Source organism: Melopsittacus undulatus, chromosome 4 (assembly GCF_012275295.1).
Source record: "Melopsittacus undulatus isolate bMelUnd1 chromosome 4, bMelUnd1.mat.Z, whole genome shotgun sequence".
NCBI classification, from domain to species: domain Eukaryota; kingdom Metazoa; phylum Chordata; class Aves; order Psittaciformes; family Psittaculidae; genus Melopsittacus; species Melopsittacus undulatus.
The window spans coordinates 11,762,606-11,787,513 of NC_047530.1; the positions used below are offsets into that span (position 1 = coordinate 11,762,606).

Here is a 24,908-nt window from a genome sequence, read left to right on the forward strand (position 1 = left end):
TGTTGGATCTCCTTAGGTCAGTATGATTTTTAAAATAATAAAGTAGCCTTAAAGTGACACTGGTTACTTCCCTCAGATACCTCCTATCCAGTTCCATGGGCTTATATAAGTCCATTTTACTTAAGTGGCCCCTAATTCAATCACATGACTATACTTCCCAGGCTTCTATCCAAACCAGAGGTCAGTCCTGCTTCATCTCCCTGTTGTATATAACATTTTCATTAAACCCTTTAAGTGGGTAGACCCTCCAGATTCATGTCAGAAGTGATGTGGTGCTCAAGTGGGATATTGTGCTCAAGATGGAGCACAGGATCTTCTTTAAAATGTAAATGATAATTTACCATGAAAGTTGTAAGAGAGCTGTTTAGATGTGACATGTACTTGCAAAGTACTAGTGATCTAAAATTTGAAGAACAGAACTCTGGATATACTCTTTGAGGCAAAAGTATTCATTTAATCTTTTTGAAAAAGTAGAAAGCATATACTTGAAGGTGTGTGGTAAAAAGGGGTTAGAAGATGTCTATTAAACATTTTCCTTCTATGCTATAAAAATGCTTTCCAATGTGTTCTTTGTTGTTTTCTAAACGACATGCACAGCGTGCCTCATCCCAGTGAATAACAAGCACAAGCTGAGGAAAAGCACAGCAATGCTTCATATAAAAGACAATTTGGATACTAGATATAATACTGACACTATTCTGAAAAAAGAAATATATATTTTTTTTAATCCTTCTCTATAGAAATCAGCCAGCAACAACTCATTTCTTCTTGGTTATAACTAATTCTTGGCAGAAAAGAAATTCTGCATTCAGAATGTTTTCTTGTTAATTTTATTAACATGGACTACCTCAGTTATTAAAGTCAGCTACTGGGGGAAAATGTCAATGAAATCTATTGGTTACAAACCAATAGATTAGTAACAAGGTAAAGAGAAGCAGGCAATTACTACTGCATTACATATTCCTCATAGTACAAAATATTCATTATCAGTCAAAGCAATAGCTAAGGCTCTAGCTCATCAAAGAGAGAGATGTTTCAATCACTGATCTGAAAATTTATGTAATAAATACCTTAAACTTTCTGCCTACTGGGAATAGCACGATTCACCAACAAGCAATACATAATCTTTAAGAGAAAAGAGCTCCTTCCTCCATGCTTGGTACTTGCTGTAGCTGGAGGGATTCCACTTGGTTAACACAGCACCCTCCTGTTTCTCCTTGTAATCTCCTGCTATCTGTTTCTCATTACTCTGGATGACTTGAAGACTTAAATAAAGGCCAAAGTCCTTTTTGAAGTCTTAAATGAAAGCCAAAGTCCTTTCATAGAAGTAATAACTTTTCTGACAGTAAAAGAGAACATGTCTGGGTAAATCAGACACTACTGTGTTCTTGGGAGAGTGTGTGAAATGCCACTTTCAGGTTTGTGTCCTTTAATCAAAGCAGCTCAGCCCCTTGATCTAGGATCTGCTTGGATATCCTTGTGGTGAGAAGTGGTCTGTGTATACACCCTTTTTCCCTGAGAAAGACACAGGCTGCCTATATCCAAGTTAAACTAGTATGAAAGAAAGCGTCTTTACCTGTACTGCTGGAGATGTTGACATCAATGCTGATATCTGATATGCCACCTCCTTTCAGAGATGCAACACACGTGTATGTCCCAAAGTCAGTGAATTTCAAGTCAATAATGTCCAGGTTTGTGGTGCCCGGTGAAACATCGGGGTCAGTCTGTGTAATGACCATCCTTTCAGAACTTCGCAAGGGACGTCCATTCTTAAACCAGCTGAATGTAAGTTCTTCAGATGGGATGGCTTCCACCTGGCAAGAGATTTTCACCTCTCGGCCAATCTGGATGTTGTCATCTTTGTGATATGGGTCAGGGGTAATCCAAAAACGTCCTTTTTTTAAGGCTAAGAAATAATAATAAAAAAAGTTTACTATAATAAACTGTGATTTATGCATATTCAAACTTTGCAAAGACTTATGTTTCACTTTATGCCTACATATGATTTTAATAGGGTCTGTAGCAATAAGACAAGGGGTAATGCTTTTTAACTAAAAGCAGGGAGATTCACCTTAGATATAAGGAGGAAATTTTCTGCAATAAGGGTGGTGAGGAACTGGCACAAGTTTTGCAGAGAAGCTGTGGATTTCCAATCCCTGGCAGTGTTGAAGGCCAGGTTGGATGGGGTTTTAAGCAATCTGGTCTAGTGGAAGGTGTCCCTGACTATAGCAGTGGGGTTGGAACTGTATGAGCTTTAAGGTCCCTTCCAACCCCATTACATTCAATGATGCTTGGGAAGTCATTGAAGCTTCTAAAGCACACATTTAGCACATGGTTTATTTTTTGTGGGATCAAATCTAACCAAATACCATCACAGAGTATACATTGCTAAAGTACCTGTCATTTCCAAAATGAAAAATAGGAAGTCAAAGCACCTAAATGAGGCTGAGCTCCTGACAACTGAAAAGCAACCAAAATAATTCATGAACCTTCAGTGTCTGTTACCTCTCTTTAGATATATTTATAAGCCCTTCTTCACACCTGTGCTATAAAAGCCCTGAGAAAGGAGAAAATATAGATATCAACCTAACATCACTAATACAAACAGTAGTGTCATCTCCAACCTGTCTGGCAACAAACACAGCTGGGCAAAATAGCTCTGTGCCATCGGGTTAAATGAGAATAGGCAAGCACATGCCTGAGGTTACAGCCTGCCTTGGTTTATATAACTTGCTCCTTCCCTGTTGCAGCTGGGAGGACTCCCTTCATCCCACAGCTGCTCAGAGGCTGGCTGCCCTACCCCACCAAATGGCAGACCAGTGGTGGCCAACTGCATTGCCTTATTTAGGCAGGGAAACTGCTGCCAGTTCTAAAAGGTAAGGGGACTGAAAGTGCATTTTTGGGCAGTGATTAATGGCAAAAGGCAATAAGATGCTCTTGTGAGATGTAAGCACAGAGTCCATCATGAGCATCTTGCTTGCACTTCCCTGGCTGGGTCTTGCCAGACGAGGAAAGCCCACCCCATGCTCACAGGAGAAACCTGAGGCCGAAGGTTGCACACACAGCTGAGAGAAAAATGTAATTTAGAGAAGAACAGTATATCAGAATGACCTCTATCTCCATCCAAAACTATTCAAGCCTACTATACAAACTTAATTAATTCCCTAAATTCTCTAACCCACAGCCAAGCAGAGTTAAGATAGTCTCAATGTTTCATATGGGAACCCCAAGGCAACTGCATTTTTTGAGGCAATCTCAAACACAGCTCCAGCATTCAGGAGTACCCTATACCTATGCAGGGACAGAACAACTCTGGAAGATGTTACTTCCCACCATCTTCACAGCAAGACCAACATCTTTTATTAGCATTCCTTCAGCAATCTACTGCACAGGAGCAAAACAATACTGCAACTCATCTGATTTTTCTTGTCACTCTTTACATGAGCATAAAACTATCCAGAAACTATCACCATTTACATCAATAAAGTGACTGCTCTAAAGCAGTGTTGCTATGATACTTATTTTTGGAAGAGTGCTTCCGAATCTGCCATTAAATCTTTCAAATACACACATATTTTGATATACTGTTACAAAATTCTACTTATACAATCACAAGATCTCCCTCCCCCTATATAAATGTGTGTAAATATGTATGCATGTGAAACATACGCTATCTCCAACTAGAAAGTTCCATAATGAAAATACCAGTCAGAAACATTACAAGCAAATACCCAGGCTGAATGCAAGCACTGAAGACAAATTTAAACCCATCATTTCTTGTTGTCATGCTGACTTCTGTTGAAGAGTTTCCCTCATTGTCCTTTTTTCCCCCACCCACTCTCTGCCCCCATCCATGCACAGTGCCCCACATGTGCAGCACTCCTTTCTGTCCTCAGATACCTATATGCTTACAGCAAGTGAAGTCTGACACTGTTACAAATGTCAAAGTCTATGAGCTGAAAATTCCCCTGGATCCCATACTTTGAGTAATATGCGCTTTTCACTTGCTGTGTACAGAAAGTGTAACAACATCAAATGGAAATAGATGTATGAGGCACCAAGCAAGAAAGCACAATGCAACAGCTCCTTGCTCTGTGAGTGCTAAAAATGCTTATTCAGATATAGTTTTGTTAGTATGTAGCTTGTTGAACAAAACAACTCTTTGGAGCTCACAAATGCCAAGCTGAATTAGCACTTTCACAAGTTTGAAAAGAATTAACATTTAATTAATAATTAGTGTTTGTTTTTTTTTCAATGTGGGAAAAGCGGTATAAAATTGGGCTACTTGTAGACAACCCTTTACACATGGTGTGAGGAACTTCTTCCACCGAGGATGCCAGCTCTTTTAATCAGAGAATGAAAAAATGTTTTATTTGCTGTACTGATTAGGTATGGCATGAAAGACACTTGTTTGGGTGTTGCTATTCAGTTGTAACCATATATTCAAGAACCAAGTTGTTGATATGTTCTTAAAAAACTATTTAATTTATTTAAGAAAGTTTCTTGACTTTTATTAAGTTTAAATTTTTGCACCAGAATGCAGTAGTCATCACCAAGCACATCTCTCCCTTTTAAAAGCTGCATCTGGATCCCCAGGAAGCAGAACAAACATTCACAAAGATGAATCACACATTATATGACAGCTGGAAACAGCCACAGCAAGTAAAACTTGAAACTTGAGCTGAACATTTTTGTTTGAAAATGGAAGAATAAACAATGCTTACATACACAAATACCAATAAATATATTATGCAAATAGCTTTCAGACAGGGAAATAAACCCCACAACTTGATAGGCATGATGAGCGGCACATTTAAACCAGAATTAGTTGCTAATAACCTCAATAAACTATTTTTATTTCTGATTATTTCTTCTTTGTTTTGAATGCTCACACAGACATTTCACCAGTTTCTCATTCCTATAAAGAAACAAAAAGGCCTAATGGAAAAGTCACATCAACTTTCATCTGTCCTTTGTTACAATTAGTGCTACAATACTGTCTGCAAGCCAAGATAAAGGGTGTATGTTCACATGGCTTTGGAGTCACTAAGAGGTTTCGTTTGGGGGAATGGAGGAAGAAAAGGAATAGAACAAAGTGACTTCTTCCTTCCTTTCAGAAGTTCTGGAAACTTCCTGAACTTTTTCCATGTAGTCTCAGTTCTCCTCTGAACTCCTTTTATTTGGATGTATGGAAAAATACTTAGCTCAGGTGTATGCTCTGCACAATTCTTTGGTGGTCAGATTACGCTGTAGCAGGTCAGGACAGTGGATGATGCAGAGACAGGACATGCTGGGGTGACCCTGCTCAGATCTTTCAACAAATGGTTATCACGGCAATGAAGGGCCCAATTGAGCTAGTCTCAGATCCAGAACCAGCAGGGTTGCTCTTGACAAAATGACCCGGGGTCAGTAGACCTCTCCAGAGTGACTGCTTTCAGCAGGCTTGGGAATACAAAGCAGTTTCTTGCAGGCTAGCTGTAGTTTTACAAACACATACGCTAGATGTGGTCTCCAAAAAGACTTCAGACCTGACTGATTTACATTGTGTATGACCTCTTGGGAACCCCTGAGTTGAACCTGGTAATGGAAAAGTGATTTCTGTATGTATCCTGCACACAGGTTTGCATTCACACTCAATCTCCATTAAACAGTGGTTTGAATTATCCCCATCTGTAAGTACCTGGACCATAATTTCCAACCATACTCCTACATACTATCAAGTATATTGAAATCTGCAGTGGATTCTGACTCTTGCTTTTCACTGTATTATCAGTTACATTTGAGACATCATTTGAAGTTTTCCATGGGATTAGATATAGTGACTAAAAGAGACACGAGGTTAACCAACAAAATGTGTGAGATGGTGCTGTAGATGCTAACCACAGCTTCTTCCCAACAGAGATTTCAGAACATAACACACAGGAGCAAGAAAATGGCAGCAAACATGCGAATAAGTCTGTAACTGTACTCTGAGACTCAGGAAAGTGCCAGTCCTTCTCCAAAGAGGCCCCAAAGAACTATGATTTGATCAAATAAACAAAGATGAAACAATTCTTGTCCTCAAATTCCTCGCAAAACTGTCTTTGCCCTCCCCCATTAATTACATTTCAAAGTAATAAAATGCATTTAATTATCTCAACTAATGTTTATTTGTATTCATCGGGTTAAGCTGTATCATCCCATCCCCACTCCCATTCAACTCCAAATGCGCCTTATTAGAATGTTCATATTTTGTCAATGGACATTTCATGACATATGAATGGCATCAAACACCATAACTGAATACAGTAGTTATTTGCATGTTTGGTCATAGTAACACTATTGGCCACTGGCTGATTCTTAAGCTGACATAGAACACTGGGGAATGCTTGGCTTTGTGTTTGCTGATGCTTGTATCTGTGTGTAGCCACAGCAACACTAAGTAGCAGATCTGTGCAAATTACTGATTTTAACCTTGACTGAGCAGTTGGATACCAAGTGAGATCCAGCCTCTGTGCACTCACCAGAAAAGGCTTTGCCTAATTTTGATTGCTTCCTTTCACATTTTGCTAAGAATCATGAGTGATTTTGTTTTAAGCAGTTCCCACTGAACAAGGTAAGGATGTCACCTGAATCTGCCATGCAGACATAAAGACCTGCCTGTGCCTTGGAGCACCACAAGTCTGTTGTGGAGGATGCTAAACTCAGCATCCAGCATGTCACTTGTTTCTAGGCACCCAGCACTGACATTTTATCAAGCAAGTGTAAATACCTTCACCTCCAGATCCAGCTCTCTTTCAGGATCCTTCAAAACCATTGAGGGTTCTGGGTTTCAAATGCATCCTGTGTCAGGCAAGGCCAGGTTTCAGAGTCATTTGTCTGAATGATTAAGTGAATTAATGTATGAAACAAAGGAATCTGCGCAGGTACCACACCTTTGAAATTGCAGTGCAGTCCATATTGTCCAGTTTATTTATTTTTACGTAAAAGCCTAGCAATAAATAGATCTCTGTACTAAATAAAAAGTCATTCTCACTGAAGAAAGACTCAGGGAAACCTTCTCTGATATTTCTTTCTTCATTAACATGCACACCACTATCACATCCATTGAAGAAAAAAAAAAAAAGTTCCTATCATAAGCTCCAAAGTCTTTATTTTGGCCGTGGGCAACAAAGCTGCGTTGTCTTCAGTGTTCTACAGGATATTGCCTTTAACTGTATTATGAAGGATCTAAGCTGGGTAGAGGCAATTTAACAACTGTCCAAAATATCTTTGTCATTGGTGAATATCACAGTGCAGTCTCTTAAACTTAATTGTTACATTAAAATAAGTTGTGACACCATTTTATGTATAAGGAACACTGAAAACTCAAATTTGCTTTTGTCACCCAACAAAGCATTTGAAAGGAAAATAACAAAGAGATCATTCAGCATTACAGTCTTCTAGTCTAATTCTAAAACAGAACAGCAAAACCACACTCCATGTAACAAAGTTTGCATATATCAGCTCTCCATGTCAGTAACATCTGTGCTCTAGGAAAGGACTACTGTGGCATCTGTAGTCTGCACACCAATACTGTACACAGACAAGCCTGCTCTGAAGTGTCCTATAGATAATGACTCCTGTTCCTTTCTGATAAATTACTATCATCCATCATATTCAGCACTGTTATGAACACACAAACAAGTATGGAAAATTTCAATAACAGAAAACTACATTTACAAACAGAATGCTTTTTAACAGCACTCTGTTTCCACTGAGAACACTGTGGCCACATTGAAACACAATACAAAGGAATGTCTCAGCTTAAACTCAAGTCCAAGTGAACCTGAGATCCAACCTGGACATGTACCTCATGCCACACTTCAATGAAGCAACCTGTAGCCAGGTCAGGGGTAGAAAACTTTGCTCTAGTGAATCTGGACCTCATGATGTGTTGGTGGTTTTGAGTATGGAGCATGGTGTGACTCTTGGACAATAAATAATAGGAAGCTTTACTAATGGGATGCAGATGTTGAAATGGTAAGTTTGTTGAATAAAACCTTTGTCTCCGGCTGATGCATTAAAAAGTCAATTTTCCAAACAGTAAGGGAAATAAGACTAAAGGATTTGGGAGACTAATATAAACAGGGAAAAAATATGTCAAAATTCAGTGTTACTTAAAGAAGATGCATTTAAGAAAGGGTAAAATATGTGGTTAAAGGCTCATACATCTCCTGGTGACTAATTAAAATAATGGATAGAGAAAAGAAAAGCTGCAGTTTACATTTCCATCTGCAGTTCCTCATCATTGCTGTGCACTGAGAACTTCTAATTAGACAGAATACTGGCCACAAATTGAGCTGCATAAACAGCAGCCTTGGGTGCTGGAGCTTTTCCCTCTGGTTTTGCCAAGGCTTCTGCAAGTTCTTCTGTGTCTTATTTCCACTGCTCACCTTTGGGGTTTTTTGTGCTATTCTAACACTCAGCTACTATAATCACATTGTTTTGTAGTTTGTATTTTTGAAAAAATCAAAGATCGACTATGAAGCAACAGATGCATCCTTCCATCCAGTTTTTGCTTTTCATCTCTGAATGATCTTGAAAACCACGCTGCACCACACATCAGAAAGACCCATCCTCTCCCTGAGGGGGTTAAACTGGGTCTCAAATAATAAGCCATGATAGATGTGGTCTGGCAGGGTCTGGAAGATCCACCATAGAGATCAAATCAAGGCACAATTCCACATTTTTCAGTAAAAGTAGCCACCCTTCCCAGTCATTCTTGGAACCTGAAAAAGCAATAAACCCCCTGAAAACCAAAACTGTGGAAATACACCAACTTGTGCTTCGATCTCCAGCCAGTTTGTAGGACCTAGAAACTTACAGAGTGACCAACTTGTGTCTAGCCATGGGCTTCACCTTTTCCTCTTACAGAAATACCAAAATGGAAGCAAATAGTTGGGATAGATCCCTACAATCCCTCCACATCTTCTGCATAGCACGAGCCCACATTGTTTTGAATTAAATACTCAAAGTCTCACCAGTTTGCCCACACTGCTGCTGCATTTACTTTGTACTCTGTTATGCAGGTTCATTCTTGGCTGACAGGTAACCACCAGGTTTGCCAAAGTCATCATACTGTTTTATTTCTCCCCTAGGAGGGAAACCTCTCTTACATTGTGGCTCATCTCCATAACCCTGTAACTGCTTGGTCCACTGCTGAGATACGGAAAATTTCTTAGTCTGAACACTTTGCTCGGAATTAAAAAGTCAGTCTAACATCAAATATAATTACCCAAAAGCTCTGCATAGCGCTAGCTTCACCTGCAATAGCAGCAAATAATGCTATTTGATGTTTTCAGATAAGAGAACTCTCTCCAGCAGAATATATGCCTGCTCAGAGAGCAGGCAGGGTGCACCCTGATTGGGTCATAAGGAGAACATAAAAACTAGCATAACTACAGAAATAGTCACAGAGCTTTTAGGGAGAATGCACTGATGCTGACCGCTCTCAAAATATAGATTTCTTAAGTAGGGTATTTAGGACTCTGAAAGGTATTTTTGACAAAATTATGCTGCCTGAATGTTGCCTACAGTCACCTTTCTATCCAAAGACAGACTTGTAAAATCTTGCTAAAAATCAGACACATACACTCAGCATTTTACCAACAGTTACTTTTTTCTTCTGTCGATATGTTTTTTTTTAAAAAAGCTTTTTAAAACCTTAGCTTTTAGTAGCTATCAGAACAATTAAACTGTCAAGCATCTTCTACTAGAGCATCTCCAAACTTTTTAATATCAAGTAGTTATTTGGCACTTACAAGACCACATGCATTCACATTTTCAGTTTAAATGCAAATACTGTGGAGAGATTTCAGGTTTTGTCTCTATTTTTATAAATGCTTCTAATTTTTCAAAGAAAGAGGATTTATTATTCTGGAGTTACCATGTGTCAGGTGTCTGTTTTTACATGTGCTCTAGTTAATTAGCTCCTATTTCTTTCACTGCTTTTCTTCTGAACGAAGGGGAGGTGTATACTTCTTTGTAATGAAGATTTCAGTTTACAATTTACTCAGTATATGATCCTTTAAACAGATGAAGCCAAGATCAAAGAAGGTAAAACACAGCATGGTTTCTCTTTTAACTGTTTTTAGAAGTAAATATTGAAGAGAAAGGCACCAGCAGAAGAGCGGACACCTATAGGTTCACAGAAATACACCAATGGGGAAGGTGCTCAGGAGGTCTCCAGGCCAATCATCTCCTGCTAAAATAAGGGCCAGATCTGAGCTAAAACGGGGTTGTTCAGGGCTTGAAAATCTCCAGGCATAGAGATTGCACGACCTTCTGCCTGTGGTTCCCCAGCGGTGAAAACCAGGAGTCACCCCAGTGGTGTCACACCATCAAAAGATGATTTTGGGAGACAAAATTTGATTTTTTGCAGTGTCCTACAAGGGTCCAGCACCATCTGCCTGGTGGAAGGTGGCTTTGATCAAGGATTTTAAGCACATACAGGTAATGATTCAAACACATGTAGGTGGGTACATGAGGGTGAAATAGCAAAAAGTGGTCAATAAGCAGAGGTGACAAACTGGCAGCTGGCATTCAGTACTTTCTGTAACCCCAAGCAGAACAAAGGAAAAAAAACAAAACACAAACAAAACAACCAACAAACTCACATATTTCCTATGCTACAAAATCTCACAGTTATAGCTTGCCAAGAAGAGACAGGGAGCACCATTCTGACCAGACCAGTGGGCTAAGGGCTGCCCCATCCCATAGACTGCCTAATTCATAGACAAATAAGAACTACACAAGTCTCATCACAAGTCAGATAAGAACTGGGATATAAATTAAACAATTCAGAGAAGCTGACACAATCCCCAGTGGGATGTGCACTTGCCAAACAAATTATAAATCCTCTGAACAGTACAGCTGGGTATTTTCCCAGGCTAATGCCTTTATAACGTTTCATTCTTGTGCCAATACTGTAAAAAAAAAAAAAGAAAAAAAAAAGCCTTGCTAAGTTTTCCTGGATGCCCAAAGTAATACATTGCTAATCTTCACTCTTTGCCCACACACTGCAAATGAAAATTGGCACACAGTATTTGTCTTTCCTCCAAAACCTAGAGCAAACCCCCAGTTTCCAAGGCTTCCATAGTGGACTACTCCCACGTCCTGCTTCTTGTGTGGCTCAAGAGCTTTATTCAACTGCAGGATTTCATTAGAGCCTGGATTTGTACCAACATGGGATGCATTCTCCTTCAACAGTTTGTTTTTATTTCACAGTTCAGTGCCTCAAAAATTAATAGGGACCTATGAAACTTTCCAAAATGATTTGTCAGACTGGGCAAAGACCTACCAATCTCATTCACAGCTGCCTGATGCAGCAGAAGTACCTTAAAACACATTCCAAGGTCATCAAAGTATCTTGGTAACATCAGAACAAAACATTGTGCACTGTTCTCTCTTCTCTTTCCCTTGAAGATAAATCAAAACTTTGAAAAAATAAAGTTTTTCTGCCAAAATAATGCTTTTAAGACTACACAGACCTCATTACATATTAATCAGACAAGATCTAGTACAATAACAAACTATGACACCACACCTCTGCAAAACAAATTTATCATGCATTAGTAGTTAACAATTGTTAGCTAACCAAAAGTAAGGATAAATTTAATTTCCCTGCCCCAATGAAGAATGAACATGGTGACATGAAGCAGCCACAAGGCAAGGACCAGATTAAGAGAGATCAAATTAATACGACTTCTTGAAGCCTCCTCTGATAATACCTTTATATATATGTATTGCTCAGCAGGGAACTTGCGACAACTTGCAGAGCAACAAACCTATGTAAAATAAAATTTCTGTACACAAAAATTCTGGGAAGTCCTAATGAAAGAGAAAAAGAATCAATAAACCATCTACATTTTTATATGAAACCGTTTTATGAACTTACCCATGATACACTCCAGCCTGGGAGAGAGTGTACATACCTGAGAGTGCTATTGCAGACAATAAAAATAAATGGACTTATTCAACTCTGAAGCTCAACTTTTTTACACATTCATTCTCAGAGCTGTAAACTTTTAGGATAGTGTGCTGGTAACTTATGACTGTAGCAACACAACGGATGTGCCGTAAGATCAGGTTTTCTAGACTAAAATCTTACATCACTGAAATCCCATTCACAGGTTACACCTCCCAGTGGAAGAATCAGAGTTGGCTGGCTTTTTCTTTTTTTTTTTTTTTTTGGACTAAACTGTATTCATGCTTAAAAATCTGAGAGAGGCCCCAGTGAGATGCCTGCAGAGGCACTGGCTCCCACAGGGAGCTGGGAGGGCTGTGTGGGGTGGGAGACCAAGCTGGTGCCCAGTCTACAATATACAGAACTATTCTTCATCTTCAGCTAGTGCAGGGGTCTATCCCAAAGCCCATCTGCAAACAGTTTTAAAAGGTCCATTTAAACCCTACACCAGAGGAAGGTAGTTTGTCTTATCCAATGAGACACAAGAGAAACTAAGCAAGGTGGTGAGTGCTGTTAAAACCAAGAGTTAACTAAACTGCTCATGATTATGATTAAAAAAATACACACTGGCATAATGCAAGAGGGAGGACAGGGAGGGCACCTGGCCAGGTGAAGGTGGCCAGCTGCCACAGTGGTTCAGCAAAAGCAAAGCCAGCCTTCCATGCCGGCACGGCATCAACATATCTTGCCTGATGCCACTCCACAGCAAAGCCCCATCCCTGGAAATGTCCAAGGGCAGGTTGGACTGGGCTTTGAGCAACCTGGTCTATGGGAAGTTCTCCCTGCCCATTGCACGGGTGTCATGGTTTGAGCATGTTTTGAGGGTGTTTTTGTTCAAGGTTTTTTCCAGCCAGGTGGAGGAGGGGAGGCCGGGAGGAAGGAGAGACAGGACACCTGACCCAGGCTAGGCAATGAGGTATTCCATACCATAGCACGTGATGCCCAGGATGGATACTGGGAAAGAGAAAGCTGGAAGGGTAGAGCTCTGGAGAAAAATGGAGGAGGGAGCACGCGGTGCTCGGCCGGGCAGGGTGGAGTGAGTTATGGGTCGGTGGCTGGTGGGCTGTTGTATTCTTCTCACTTGCTGTTTGCTGTATCATTATTATTTGTAGTAGTAAATGGCAGTAGGGGTTTTGTGTTATGCCTTAGCTATTAAACCGTTCTTATCTCAATCCGTGGGGGCTACATTCTTTGGATTTTCCTTCCTAACTCTCCGGGAGTTGGGGGACTTGGTTTAAACCACGACAACGGGTTTGAACTAGATAATCTTTAAGTTCACTTCCAACCTAGACAATTCTACGATTTAAGATTCTATGAAAGCTACTTTCAAGTGATGGCAAACCTATCCCAGGCATTGGTTGTAATGGCACTGAGATTGGATCTCAGTGTCAGAGCAGTTAGATATGGGAAGATACTCCTGGGAAGAGGTAGGAGGGTTCTGAAAGAAACTTATGGAAATTGCAAGTAGAGTTAGTCATTTTGAAAAAAAAAAGGGGGGGGGGGAAAGAAGAAGATTGCACAAGAGATGAGATTAAATGGGTGCCTGTGATAAAGACAGATGTCCTTATCTAGAATATGAATTTCAAAACCTTGGTACATTCACGAATTCACACTTGATCTCTAGTCTGTCCCAAGAAAGCATCACCATTAACGGGTACTGAAAGATAGCATAGGAGCTGCTGAATTTTCATCCTACTGAAACATCCTGAGGAGCTCATCTCTGCCAGCAGCACCCACAGCTCTGCAGCACCACACACAAAGAAGCTCCATGTGCCTGCATGGCCCCTCATTAGGAAGTCAACGGTGGCTATCTCTGTGGTGTAGTAATGCCCATTTTATGTGTATGGATACTTGCCAAGCCTTTTGGCTTTCTGCAGCTACGAAATAAGCACTAGTATAATCACTCTGCTGTGAGACCTTCCCAGAATACAGAGAGGTGGAAAAGGAGGAAAAATAAAACAAAGGTCCTTCTGCATGTTGTACAGAAAACCCAACAGTTTAGACTTGGCATGCTGGAGCCAGCATCTCCAAACAGTGTTCACAGCATCATAGATGATGTCATCTAACAATCATGAGTGTCAAATGGATACATGACTCGGCCAGCATCCACCACAACTGCTAGGGTGATGACTGTCATGGGTGCTGCCAAAACCCAATTTCTACCTCTTGAATAAAACTTGTGAGCATTGCCTCTGTTCTGGTTCTCAGTATCAGCCCACAGGAGCCCTCCTCATATTTCAATTAACAGCGTTTGAGGATCTGAGGGGTGACAGCAGAGGTGCTGATGTATAACCAGACAGTCTTATTTTTATCCTTCATACAAGTGCTAAACCAGCCAACCAGGGAAATTCCTAATAAGAAATTTTCAGATAAACAGAGCTATTGCAGGAAAGCAGAAGAGTAAGCAGGTGTGTGAGAACAGACATCAGTAATACCTGTGAGGACATATTTTTTTTCAAATCTATTACAAAACCAACAAAATTTTCACTTATTTCCCAATGCTCATCTTTTTTCTTTTTTTTCTTCCTCCCTTTCCCCCTCCCTCTTCACCTTCTTATTAGCAGTCTAGTACTAGTACGCAGTTCACATACCATTTTTAAAGATATAATAGAATAGGTACTTCCAGCAATTTCAGCCTTTAAATGCATTTCCCCAGAGTGCTTTTTGTTCAGAAAAAGCTTCTGTGCTAATGTTGAGGACAGGTCATTATAGTTAAACTGACGGGGAATCCCACCCCTTTGAAAAATTAACTCTAAATACTGTGTTTCTGCTTCACAGAAGGAAAAAGTCACATACCCAGAGTCAACTGGCACTAAAAAAAAGTTGCAATTACAATGGAAGAGAGAAAGTGATCTTTTTCAAGAATGTAATGGGAGAAGTTGCTGATGAGTCAACAAAGTTGGTACATGCTGACACCCTTCCAAACCATTTCAGTGCTCAATACTGAAAACCTGTAAGAATATAAACGTTTTTAGACCTGTAAAACTTTTCTCTGACTCTACCTGTTTCCCAGTCTTATGTGCAGGTGTTCTTTAAAGGTGACACCTATTTTTGCTCTCTTACTGGATGGAGAAGCCACCTTACATCCTTCATCATCAAAAGCCTTTAATTCTTCATTGACATACTGGTAGTCACAGAGAGATTTTATTTTCATTTTCCCTTTCACACTGTCTTTAGAATATTTATTATTCCATGCTCTCATAATTTTGAGTACCCAGTCTGAGTCATGTTGTAAATGTATAATTTTTCAGAAGCTGTAGACATATGATTATCTTTATTCCTGCCTCTTTTGACATTTCCAATAGTCACCCAAAATCTCTATGGTGTTGTAATGATCATGCTTTTATGTAGCATCTTATGGATTACAAGGCTAATATTACCATTTCTCTAATGTTTTTTGCTTTCTTCCCCAAATACGCATTGAAGAGAGAATTCTGAAGGAGTAAAATAACCTCCAACAGTGAAGTTTAAAAGCTCCTCAGGCTAGAAGTTTTCTGGGACATGGGATAAGTTGGATGTCCAACTTTCCTTGCTACATCAAGGCAAAGAACTGAGCCTGGGGCCATACCAGAGGTGAAGTCTCTCACTACCACATTCCTGGAAATAATGTGAAGTCCTCTCTGCGTAGCTGTGTGTGCATGGGACCTGAAGAAGCATCCATATCACCACATGTGTTGGCCAAAGGGCTGAAAGCAAGCAAGGTTTTTAATTTTAACACAAATTTATGTTCATGTGTGTTTCCTTCTTATTTAATTAACAAAAGATCCCTACAAAGTCTGACTATCATTCACCTGTTGAGACTAACAGAGGTATGTAGTGACAAATTCATGATGAAAGAAAACGAACAGAAATATCTCGGGTGAGGAAGAACTCTGAAAGAAGAGCAACAGATTTCCCCCATCCTGGTCTTTATGAAAAATAATCTTCATTGCACCAGAACAACATTTTTTTTTACCCTCTACCGATATCAGAAAAACAAAACACCCTCCAAGTAAGCATAATTACAAATGCACACTTGTTGTGAACTTTGTCTGGAGGGGCTGTGTTGGATTTGACACCTGAGAGAGCTTTTTAAGAGAAAGATAAAGCCATCAAGTATTACTAGAACAAGAGGAGTCAAGATTCCCTTAGAGTGTCCTCTGCTTTCTGATGGTTTTGTCTAGAAATATGCTATGGGAAGCTATTCTAATCATCAGACTGAGAGCAGGATGTGAAGATGCCACTAATGAGAACACCCACCAATAATCATATGCTAGCAGACTTGCAATCATTTAAAGAACTCATTAATATAAAGAAAATACTTAGAAAGGAACTTTCATAATTAGAATTGGTAAGCAGCCAGCTTTGCTAAAACGAGAGCATTTCTTCTTTCTCTGGTTTGACTCAAGATGGATGACAATGTCTTTGATGGAATGAGATATTTTGCAATAACTTTGGGTAGAGTTAAGCTGACAACGACATTCTTTAAAATGTCTGTATTTCACAGAGCTTCTCACTAAGATTTCGACAGGTAAACAGTACGTGGTTGCTGATTTGCCTCTGGTGAGCTCCTGTTGAAAACAAATGGAGGAGATGAAGGATATTGCATTATGTTTGTGCCTCTTCAGAAAGGTGTTGTGGTTCTCAAAACAATTTCTCTTTATCATCTCAGCAAAACTTTCACTAACATTAACTGATGTCTGTAAGGGAAAGGCCCTAACACAACAAACAGAGCAGAATTTGCAGCTTACAACTTGCTTGAGGAAGGGGTATCTTTAAAGGATGTTGCTTTATCTGCAAGTGTTAATTTAACTGCTTAAGGAGGCAGGGTATGAGAAAGTCTTTTCCCTCAGCAGCTGTGTGCAGCACCTGTTGTTTTGCAAGGGATCCACATTCATCCAAACTGGTGAGTAAGCACTCTTTGTTTTTATAGAAAGATTTATAACTCCTTTTAAGCTATACAGGCCAAAAGAGAACTAACAAATAAATAAATAGTAGCCCAAAAGACAATTATGACCAAATGGGCTCCTTGCTGCAATGGCAGCTTCAGTGTGGTTTTTATGTTACGAATAGGTATCTCCTTCTGTGCCAGTGCCTACTGGAAGTGGGGGAAACAATGTAGCAGTGGAAAAACAAAGAACATATTAAATGCTTATGTATATTAGGAGGCTTGCAGAGAACTCCTGGAAGCTAACTGATGGAAACAATGCACTGAGACCATTAGCAGCACCCATTATCCCACCAGTCTTTCAGCAGCACGTGGCAATTGCAGAAACTACTTACATACACCCTGAAGTAGTAGCAAACACTCATTATACAGCACTTCCATGCGGGCACATTTTGCACCATCTCTCAGGTGATATATAATTTGCCTATGCTGTCGTAGCTCGTCATCCTTCACTTTCACTGTATTTTTCCACACTTTAAGAGTCTCTGAAATAACTGACGGAGGAGCACAGACCTGAATACACCTTGGCACCACACTGCCTGAATCTGCTTGTGAATTCACAGCCTCAACTGCTGCCTCAGTTGCTTACTGATCCACATAATTTCTGACCTTCAAAAAAGATAAATTACTTTTATTATTACTTTTTTATTACCTATTTTTATTATTACTTTATTATTACTTTTTATTACCTATTTACTTTTTGTTATTTCATTTTGGATTTTTCTGGGTTTAGAGGTTTTTAATATTTTTAAAGGTGTGGTGGTCATACAGTGCCATTCCCGATGGGTTCACAGTCAGATATGGTGGATAGTTACAGACATAGGCAGTAAGCCACAAAGACAAGAAAGTGTATGCATATTTAGATAAATGCACAGTGAAATTTAATGAATTTTAAAGGGAAAAAATATTCTGAGCCCTGATGATGTTTTGAGAAAAACTACATTTCTTTTGAGGTAAGATTATTTTTTAATTATGAGACTGGAAATCCACCTGACAGAAGATATGAACTCAATTTTCCAAGTGCTTCTGCTGCAAAGCTTAGCTGCTATTTCAAGTAAATATTCTTTTCTCTTCAGCTGTTATGTGAAAATTCTGATACACAACAACAAAATAAGGGATGAAATCAAGAGAAACAGTGAGCTACATGCAAAAAGCTAAGAAATATATACACAAAGTAGAATCAAATGGTGTCATAGGTTGAGCAGTAGCAGTCATTTTTCTCATTCTTGTAGCTGGTGCAGTGCTGTGTTTTGACTTCTGGGCTGGGAACAGTTGCTTGATAGCGAGCATGTTTTGAGGTACTGCTCGAGTGTTTTGTTCAGGGCCTTTTCTGAGCACGTGCTCTGCCGGGGAGGAGGTGAGGTCGGGAGGAAGGAGAGACAGGACACCTGACCCAGGCTAGCCAATGAGGTATTCCATACCATAGCACGTCATGCCCAGGATGCAACTGGGAGAGAGAGACCCGGAAGGGCTGGAGCTCTGGGGGATGGGGAAGGTACCACGCTGTGCTCGGCCGGGCAGGGTGGGGTGAGTTATGGGTCGGTGGCTGGTGAGGTGTTGTATACTCTTCATTTGTTATTGGCTTTATCATTATTTGTAGTAGTAGTAGCAGTAGTGATTTGTGTTATACCTTAGCTATTAAACCGTTCTTATCTCAACCTGTGGGGGCTACATTCTTTGGATTCTCCTTCCTAACTCTCCAGGAGTCGGGGGAGCGAGGTGGGGAGTGAGTGAGCGAACTGCGAGGATTTGGTTTAAACCAAGACAAATGGACTTGATGATCTTAAAGGTCTTTTCCAACCTAGCTGATTCTAAGATTCAAAACTCTGATACAAATTTCTGTCGTATTTTATTCCAAAACTCAGCATCACTTTTAGTAAAGATAAAACTGGAATAAAGGTTGCTTTGTTTTTTTTTTCCCTGACAGACAGCTCTTCCCCTTTAACAAAAATAATAAGGCAAAAATCATAGCAGGAAGTAATGTATTTGGGCTAGAATGGAACTGTGCTTCCTGTATTTAATGGGTAGTCCCTCATTGCAATCCCTTCTCAGAATCAACAGGGCCATACCGCAAAGGGGAAGAAAGGAAAAAGCCATCTCAAATGTTTTAATGATAGTTTGTTCAACATCTTGCAGCTCCTAGGCATCTCATAAGCATGGTCTTTTATAACTAAAATTGTGATAGCATATTTTTATTATGCTATGATTAATGAAATTTGTATCTGCAGGGAGCTGGGGACTTTAGCTTTTCCTCTGGGCTTTCCAGTGCTGTCTGCTGGGTCAATTAAAATATCAAGATTTCTTTTCACACAAAACCTTTTTTCTCCCTTTGCTTATTCCACATGTTTCACTCATATCTCCCCTGCACAACCTGATCACTATTGTAAATGACAGCAAATTAATGTTGATACTAGGTTCCTGAAACAAGACTGCTATTGCTTCTTGACAACAAAACCTCTAAGACAAATGTCAAAAATTCAAATGGAAATACAGTATTAAAAATAAATCTGTTGACATCTCCTGATAAAATCCTGCAGATCTAGGCTGATGCAATGCTCCCTAGCTGACCCTGGGAATAGAAATAGCTTCTAATTCCTCATCCTGCTGAAGACTGTATGTTGGGCAATAAAGAAGTGAACAGAGGTTATGGCTTTCATAAAATATTCACACCAGCGGCTCTTCATACAGAAGTTTCTCCTGATTATGATTAATCACATGCTATTATTTGAAGTTCCTATATCGTGGGAGTTCATGTTTCACTACCATTCACAGACTGGATTATAGAAAATTAGTTTCAGATAAACTGTTTGGTTCAGGTAGATTAGTCCACTCCGATTACACCTATTAGCCAATTGAACTCTTTGTTCAAACAAAATGGCCATGTCCCTGGGGTTATCCAGAAAGTGATAAACAACTGGGGAGAATTTCTCTCCACCTGGCAGTAATTGTTCTGCAAGTACTCTTCCCTTACTTGTATCTAAGACAGACATTTATCCTGCTATTTAGTATAATTAAAGCATAGATACTAATGTAAAGCTCCTACCCAGGGAGCAGCTGTCTGATAGCAGCAGATTCACAGCATGCACAACAGCTTTAATTTCAATAACATGCTCAGCTGATGAGGAGGAAGAAAAAGGTGAAGTAGGTAACAACACCTCCAGGAGCTCAGGATGCATTCACCACCAAGAGAGTCTATGCAAGGGACCAGCACAGGCAATGCCCAAAAGGTGTGTTGTCCTTTGGCAATTATGTCTCTAACAGTTTGGATGCGAGAGCTCCTGCATCTCCATAATACAAACAGGGATGATGCTACCCTTGTTCCAAACAAGGGATTTGAGCCCATCACAAGAGCCACTAGCTATTTGAAGCCAACAGTAATTAATCTCATACATGATTAGAAATTACCAGAAATACATATGGAAACAGGACACCACTATATGAACACTGCTATCCTGTCCAATTAGGATTCCATTAATCTTCCAAGATAAAGGTTCATAGTTTGCCAGCTCAACTTACCTCTTACAATGATATTGGTGGACTTTTTTGCAGGATTTCCAACATTGTTATTGGCGATGCAACTGTACGTGCCAGCATCTTCTGACATGATGGCAGGTATTGTTAAAGTGCCACCGTTCAGCACCGTCTTTTCGGGCAGGATGCCAGAAGACCTCACCCACGTCAGGCTGGGGGCTGGCTCCCCTCCTGTTGTCACACAGACTAAGGTGATTGCTTCTCCAGGGTTCACCACTATCGGGTCATCCACAAGAAGCTTAATAGATGGTGATGCTGTAAGATATAAATGGAAGAGAAAGGTGTAGCAGAGTTGCACCTGTGGTATTGCCTAGTCCTGACAAGCACATTCAAGCTAACATAGACCAGCAAAGGCACATCAGCTACAGTCCTCTTTGCCCCACTAAGGGTCCTCTGAGCAGGGTGCATCCACATCCCAATGTTTCCCCCAACACCACATTTCTCACCCTGATCTGTACCCTGCTCAGTCATCATCCTTCACTTTGTTGTCAAACCACAGGTGAAGATTTACGTATGGACAACCCTGCGGCTCTGTGTGGGAAGCAATGTATAATGTATGGGACCAGTGCCAGCACACTGGATTTTAAGCCCCGGAAGAAAGGAATTAGTAACAATCTTGTTATTTGGCAGAGAAAGCATGTTGTGCTCTTCAAGTCAGATTCTACCCATTGAAAACCAGCCCTCTTAATCCACCCACCTCCCCAGTGAACTCCTTGGGGCTTGTCTGCCAACTGAGATGAATTTGTAGAGTTTGCGTTGGGTCTGTTGACTCAGGAAGAGTCACCTCCCCTGGTACCTCATCTCCTTGCACACCGAGAAACTGAAGGATTCAGCACAAATGCTTTTTTCGCCTGTATGGAATATGAAACCTGCAGCTAGCAGCACCAGCAGAAAGTGTGTTAAAGAGCTCCATCTCCTTGCAGACAGACAAGAAAGGTGCAGGCTTGGGTCCCTACTAGCTTCCATCCAATATCTTATGATGAACTGTGGGGGGTTTATTTGTGGAGGACTACAAAACAGACAACCTACTCTGCAACACAGGCTAATGGAAAGATGCTGCTGCTCTCAGAAAAGAGAAACAAGTGACTAAATTTATTTATAATTTCTTCCCTCTTCTTTCTCATGAACTCTTTGCATACAATAGATATAACAAGCACAGAAATGCCTAGTGTGAAGGGACAACACAGGGAAATTAATTTTAGATACTGGATTTTAAAATCAAAATCCCTGTCATTTGTGCTGAGGGTCCCACCTTTGCTGGATTCATGCTTTGCTTGAAGGCACGTAAGTGCTAAGCCACATAAGTGACGAGCCAAAATATAAATACATATTGCTAGCACAGAAAATGCAGCAATACTAAATAAACACAAGCATAAAGGTGAAGGATTGAAATTCTGAGCAAAGAATACCAGAAAAAAGTGACAATAAAAAAAGAAAAGAAATAAAAATGTTACTATCAAAAATTGTATCACAATCCTCATTACTACAGAGATATATTCCTATATGTTCTGCTTTATATGTGAAATATTGAGGAATACACACTAATCACTAAAGGTAAATAAAAGAGCCAACTACAAAACAAGAGTTTTCTTTATTTGGAGTTCACCCAAAAGGGATTACCTTTCTCTGCACACAAATGGGAAACATTTCATTTATACCTACACTAGCAAGAGTGAACAGGCAACCTCCACACAGAAAGGCACTTGAAGAGAGCAGGAGAGCAAAGAGTTACAGGCAAAGTCCCCTATTCCAGCTCCTCCCAGTTTGGAACCCTGCAGATTATTCCCAGATTCATGTAACTGACTTGAAGGTGAAGAAACTGAGTGAATGTCTAAAAATACAGACAGAAAACAAGTCAGCACTGCCAACTGTCAATGTCTCTTTGCTTACATCCTCTGATCTCACATTCTTTCATCAGTTCATGCATCCATCAGCTGAGGGACCCCACATGTCTTGTGATTAGAGGTACAAAACTGGGCAGTATGTCGTGTTCCATGATTAAAGATATTTTGCTTAGGCAAAGGTGACAGGACAGAAGCAGGGACTCAGGTATTCACTGTGCAACTAGAACTGAGGACAAAACCTGTAGGGTCATCACCAACCAGGGAACAGCACTCAGCTGATCCTTCTTTCTCTGCCCTTCCCTTCCTCCTGAGTTTAATAATTTTTCCTGAGCACCTCTGGCAAGCAGCTGCTCTCTACTCACTAGACATCAAGTCATGAGGCAGGGAACAAGAGAACCACAAATAATGCTTCAAAATTAAGAACAAAGGATGAAAGATCCAACAATGTCAACCCAACCTTACCATAATGGCCTCATAATCTTCCAGATGAAAGGGGGCCCTTTGCCATCCTTCAGGTAAAGAGACAAAGATAGCAGCTGATGTGATGAAAATGCAGTGATACATCCCTTTCATCACAGCACTCAAATCAGTAAGTACATGAAAATTGCGGTTTGCATACAGCAATTTCTCTTTACTTACACCGCACATTACACTTAACTACAACCTATCTCACTAGACAAACACAAACAAAAACTCAGCAATACACTCAACTATTAAAAGCCAGATCTAAATCAAAGAATATTAAGAAATTCAGAAGAGATATAAAGGTATCCTGTAAATGAAATTCAGTGTAGCATATAAAGGGTCAAATGCCTATTATGAATGGAATATAGATCCACAGCAACAATGAGATACTATTTTGGTTATTTCTTTGCTTGAAATCCTATACATGTTCTGCACTGTATTGCAATGCATCAGTAACACAGAACCTCTTATTTTCAGCTTTAGGATGCAACTGAGGACAGAACTGGGTCCACTGCACAGCTTGCCTCATTTATTGTCATGTGGACATTGCCAAATTCTGGCCTAGGAATGGAGAGATTGGAGGTTTCCGGCTGGTAACTTGGACTTTGTCCTTTCACTGTTGAAGCACACTCAGCCCCATCACCAGCCCCACACTTGCCCATCTCTGACACCTTAACCTCCACTCCTAATGTCACCAACATCAACCTCTCCTCCTTCCAGCCAGGGATGAGGAGAGGTGGAACTTAACACCCATCTGCCCACATGCCAAACATGAGTCTGGGACCTGTGATTTCTTATCACAGCTCTGACTGCCTGTCAGAAAGGAAAGGGGAAAGACAAAAAGAGAAAACTAGGGAATTAGGGAATGAAGGAGACAAATGGCAAAAATCTCAAACCGCTCAGTAACTCCAGTGATGTGATCAGACATAGTGGGGTGGCAGAAAAAATGGCTTTAGCTCCAAGTTAGAGTGCTTGTGATCACTTATCTACATCTGCCTGGACCTACATGTTAAAATGAATGGGGCTAAATCAGAAGTCACCTGCTAGAATACCTGTATTAATTGACTTGGATTAATTAACAGCATGTAAGCCTTCTGCAGGTCTGCTTTACTGGACAGCTGCTCTGTTTCACTCCAAATTCCAAACTAGAGAAACCTCTAGCTGCTCCCCAGAGGATGCTGCACACAGCACCCAATTCCCACAGACTGAGAATACAAAGCTGTAGCAGAGGAAGGAATAACGAAGGCACAGCAACAAAACTCCATGTAACAGCAGGGACAGTAAGCCTTGGACTGGGCTGCTCAGGGTTGCTGAAGAATCTTCTCTTCCAGATTTTCTGAGCAAATACCTGCTAGGCAAGGCTTAGGACTAGTTCCTGTTTGACCTAGGGAAATGGAGCTCACTATCATATGAGATCTCTCCCTCTTCTAGTTTCAATGGAAGCAAGAGCTACTGACAAAAGGCAATTCCTCTTATTTACCTTGAGCAATCTTCTTGCAAGAATCTTTCCCTGTGGTCCCCATTGCTCTGATGACTGCAGACAGAGTCCAAAGGTTAGTTTAATTTAAAGGTTGTGATTTAGATGGCAGAAGATGGGTGACATCAATCCTGCCTTTAGGATGAAGATTTACAAATGCAGCAGGAGCCTATAGATGGGAATGTGCAGGAAGTGCCAATAATCTATAATAACAATATCATGTGCCAGCCAGTGTTTTGCAAATCTATTTGATCCTTGCACTTTCAGAAAATGTTTTTTTTTTCCTAATCCTCTCTCTAAAATGGATTTATTCTCTATTTGTAAGCTTTTTCTCTAAAACAAAATTCTCTTCTCATTTATTTGTAAACTTTTGAGGCTAAACACCACATATAACATAAATCTGAAATGTGTAATTCAGTGTCACACTTTTTTTTTTCTGGTCCAGCATGATTAAAAAATGGAGTAGGCATTTATAAAGATGACAAGATGATCCAGAGCAATTATAATAGTTGATGATTATACCAAAATACTTTTGAAGGCTATTAAAACCTATGCTTCAGGGCATAAAATGTATCTTGTTTCCTGGAACAGGAGGGCAAACTATCACGTATCTGTCTACTGCACACTTTTTATGCACTCTTCTGAAATGCCTACTGCTGCTGGCTCGTGTTAAAGACA

The 24,908-nt window shown here is 40.2% G+C and overlaps 1 protein-coding gene across 1 annotated transcript in view; it reads right to left on the minus strand.

Moving 5' to 3' along the window:
- Positions 1-24,908, minus strand: part of MDGA2 (MAM domain containing glycosylphosphatidylinositol anchor 2) — a 361,344-nt gene that overhangs the window by 125,347 nt on the left and 211,089 nt on the right. Inside the window, exons 7-8 of the mRNA XM_034062525.1 lie at positions 20,430-20,699; positions 1,577-1,906 (exon numbers count right to left, since the gene is read on the minus strand). Of these exons, the coding sequence (XP_033918416.1) occupies positions 1,577-1,906; positions 20,430-20,699 (600 nt within the window). The remainder of the gene's footprint in view (positions 1-1,576; positions 1,907-20,429; positions 20,700-24,908) is intronic.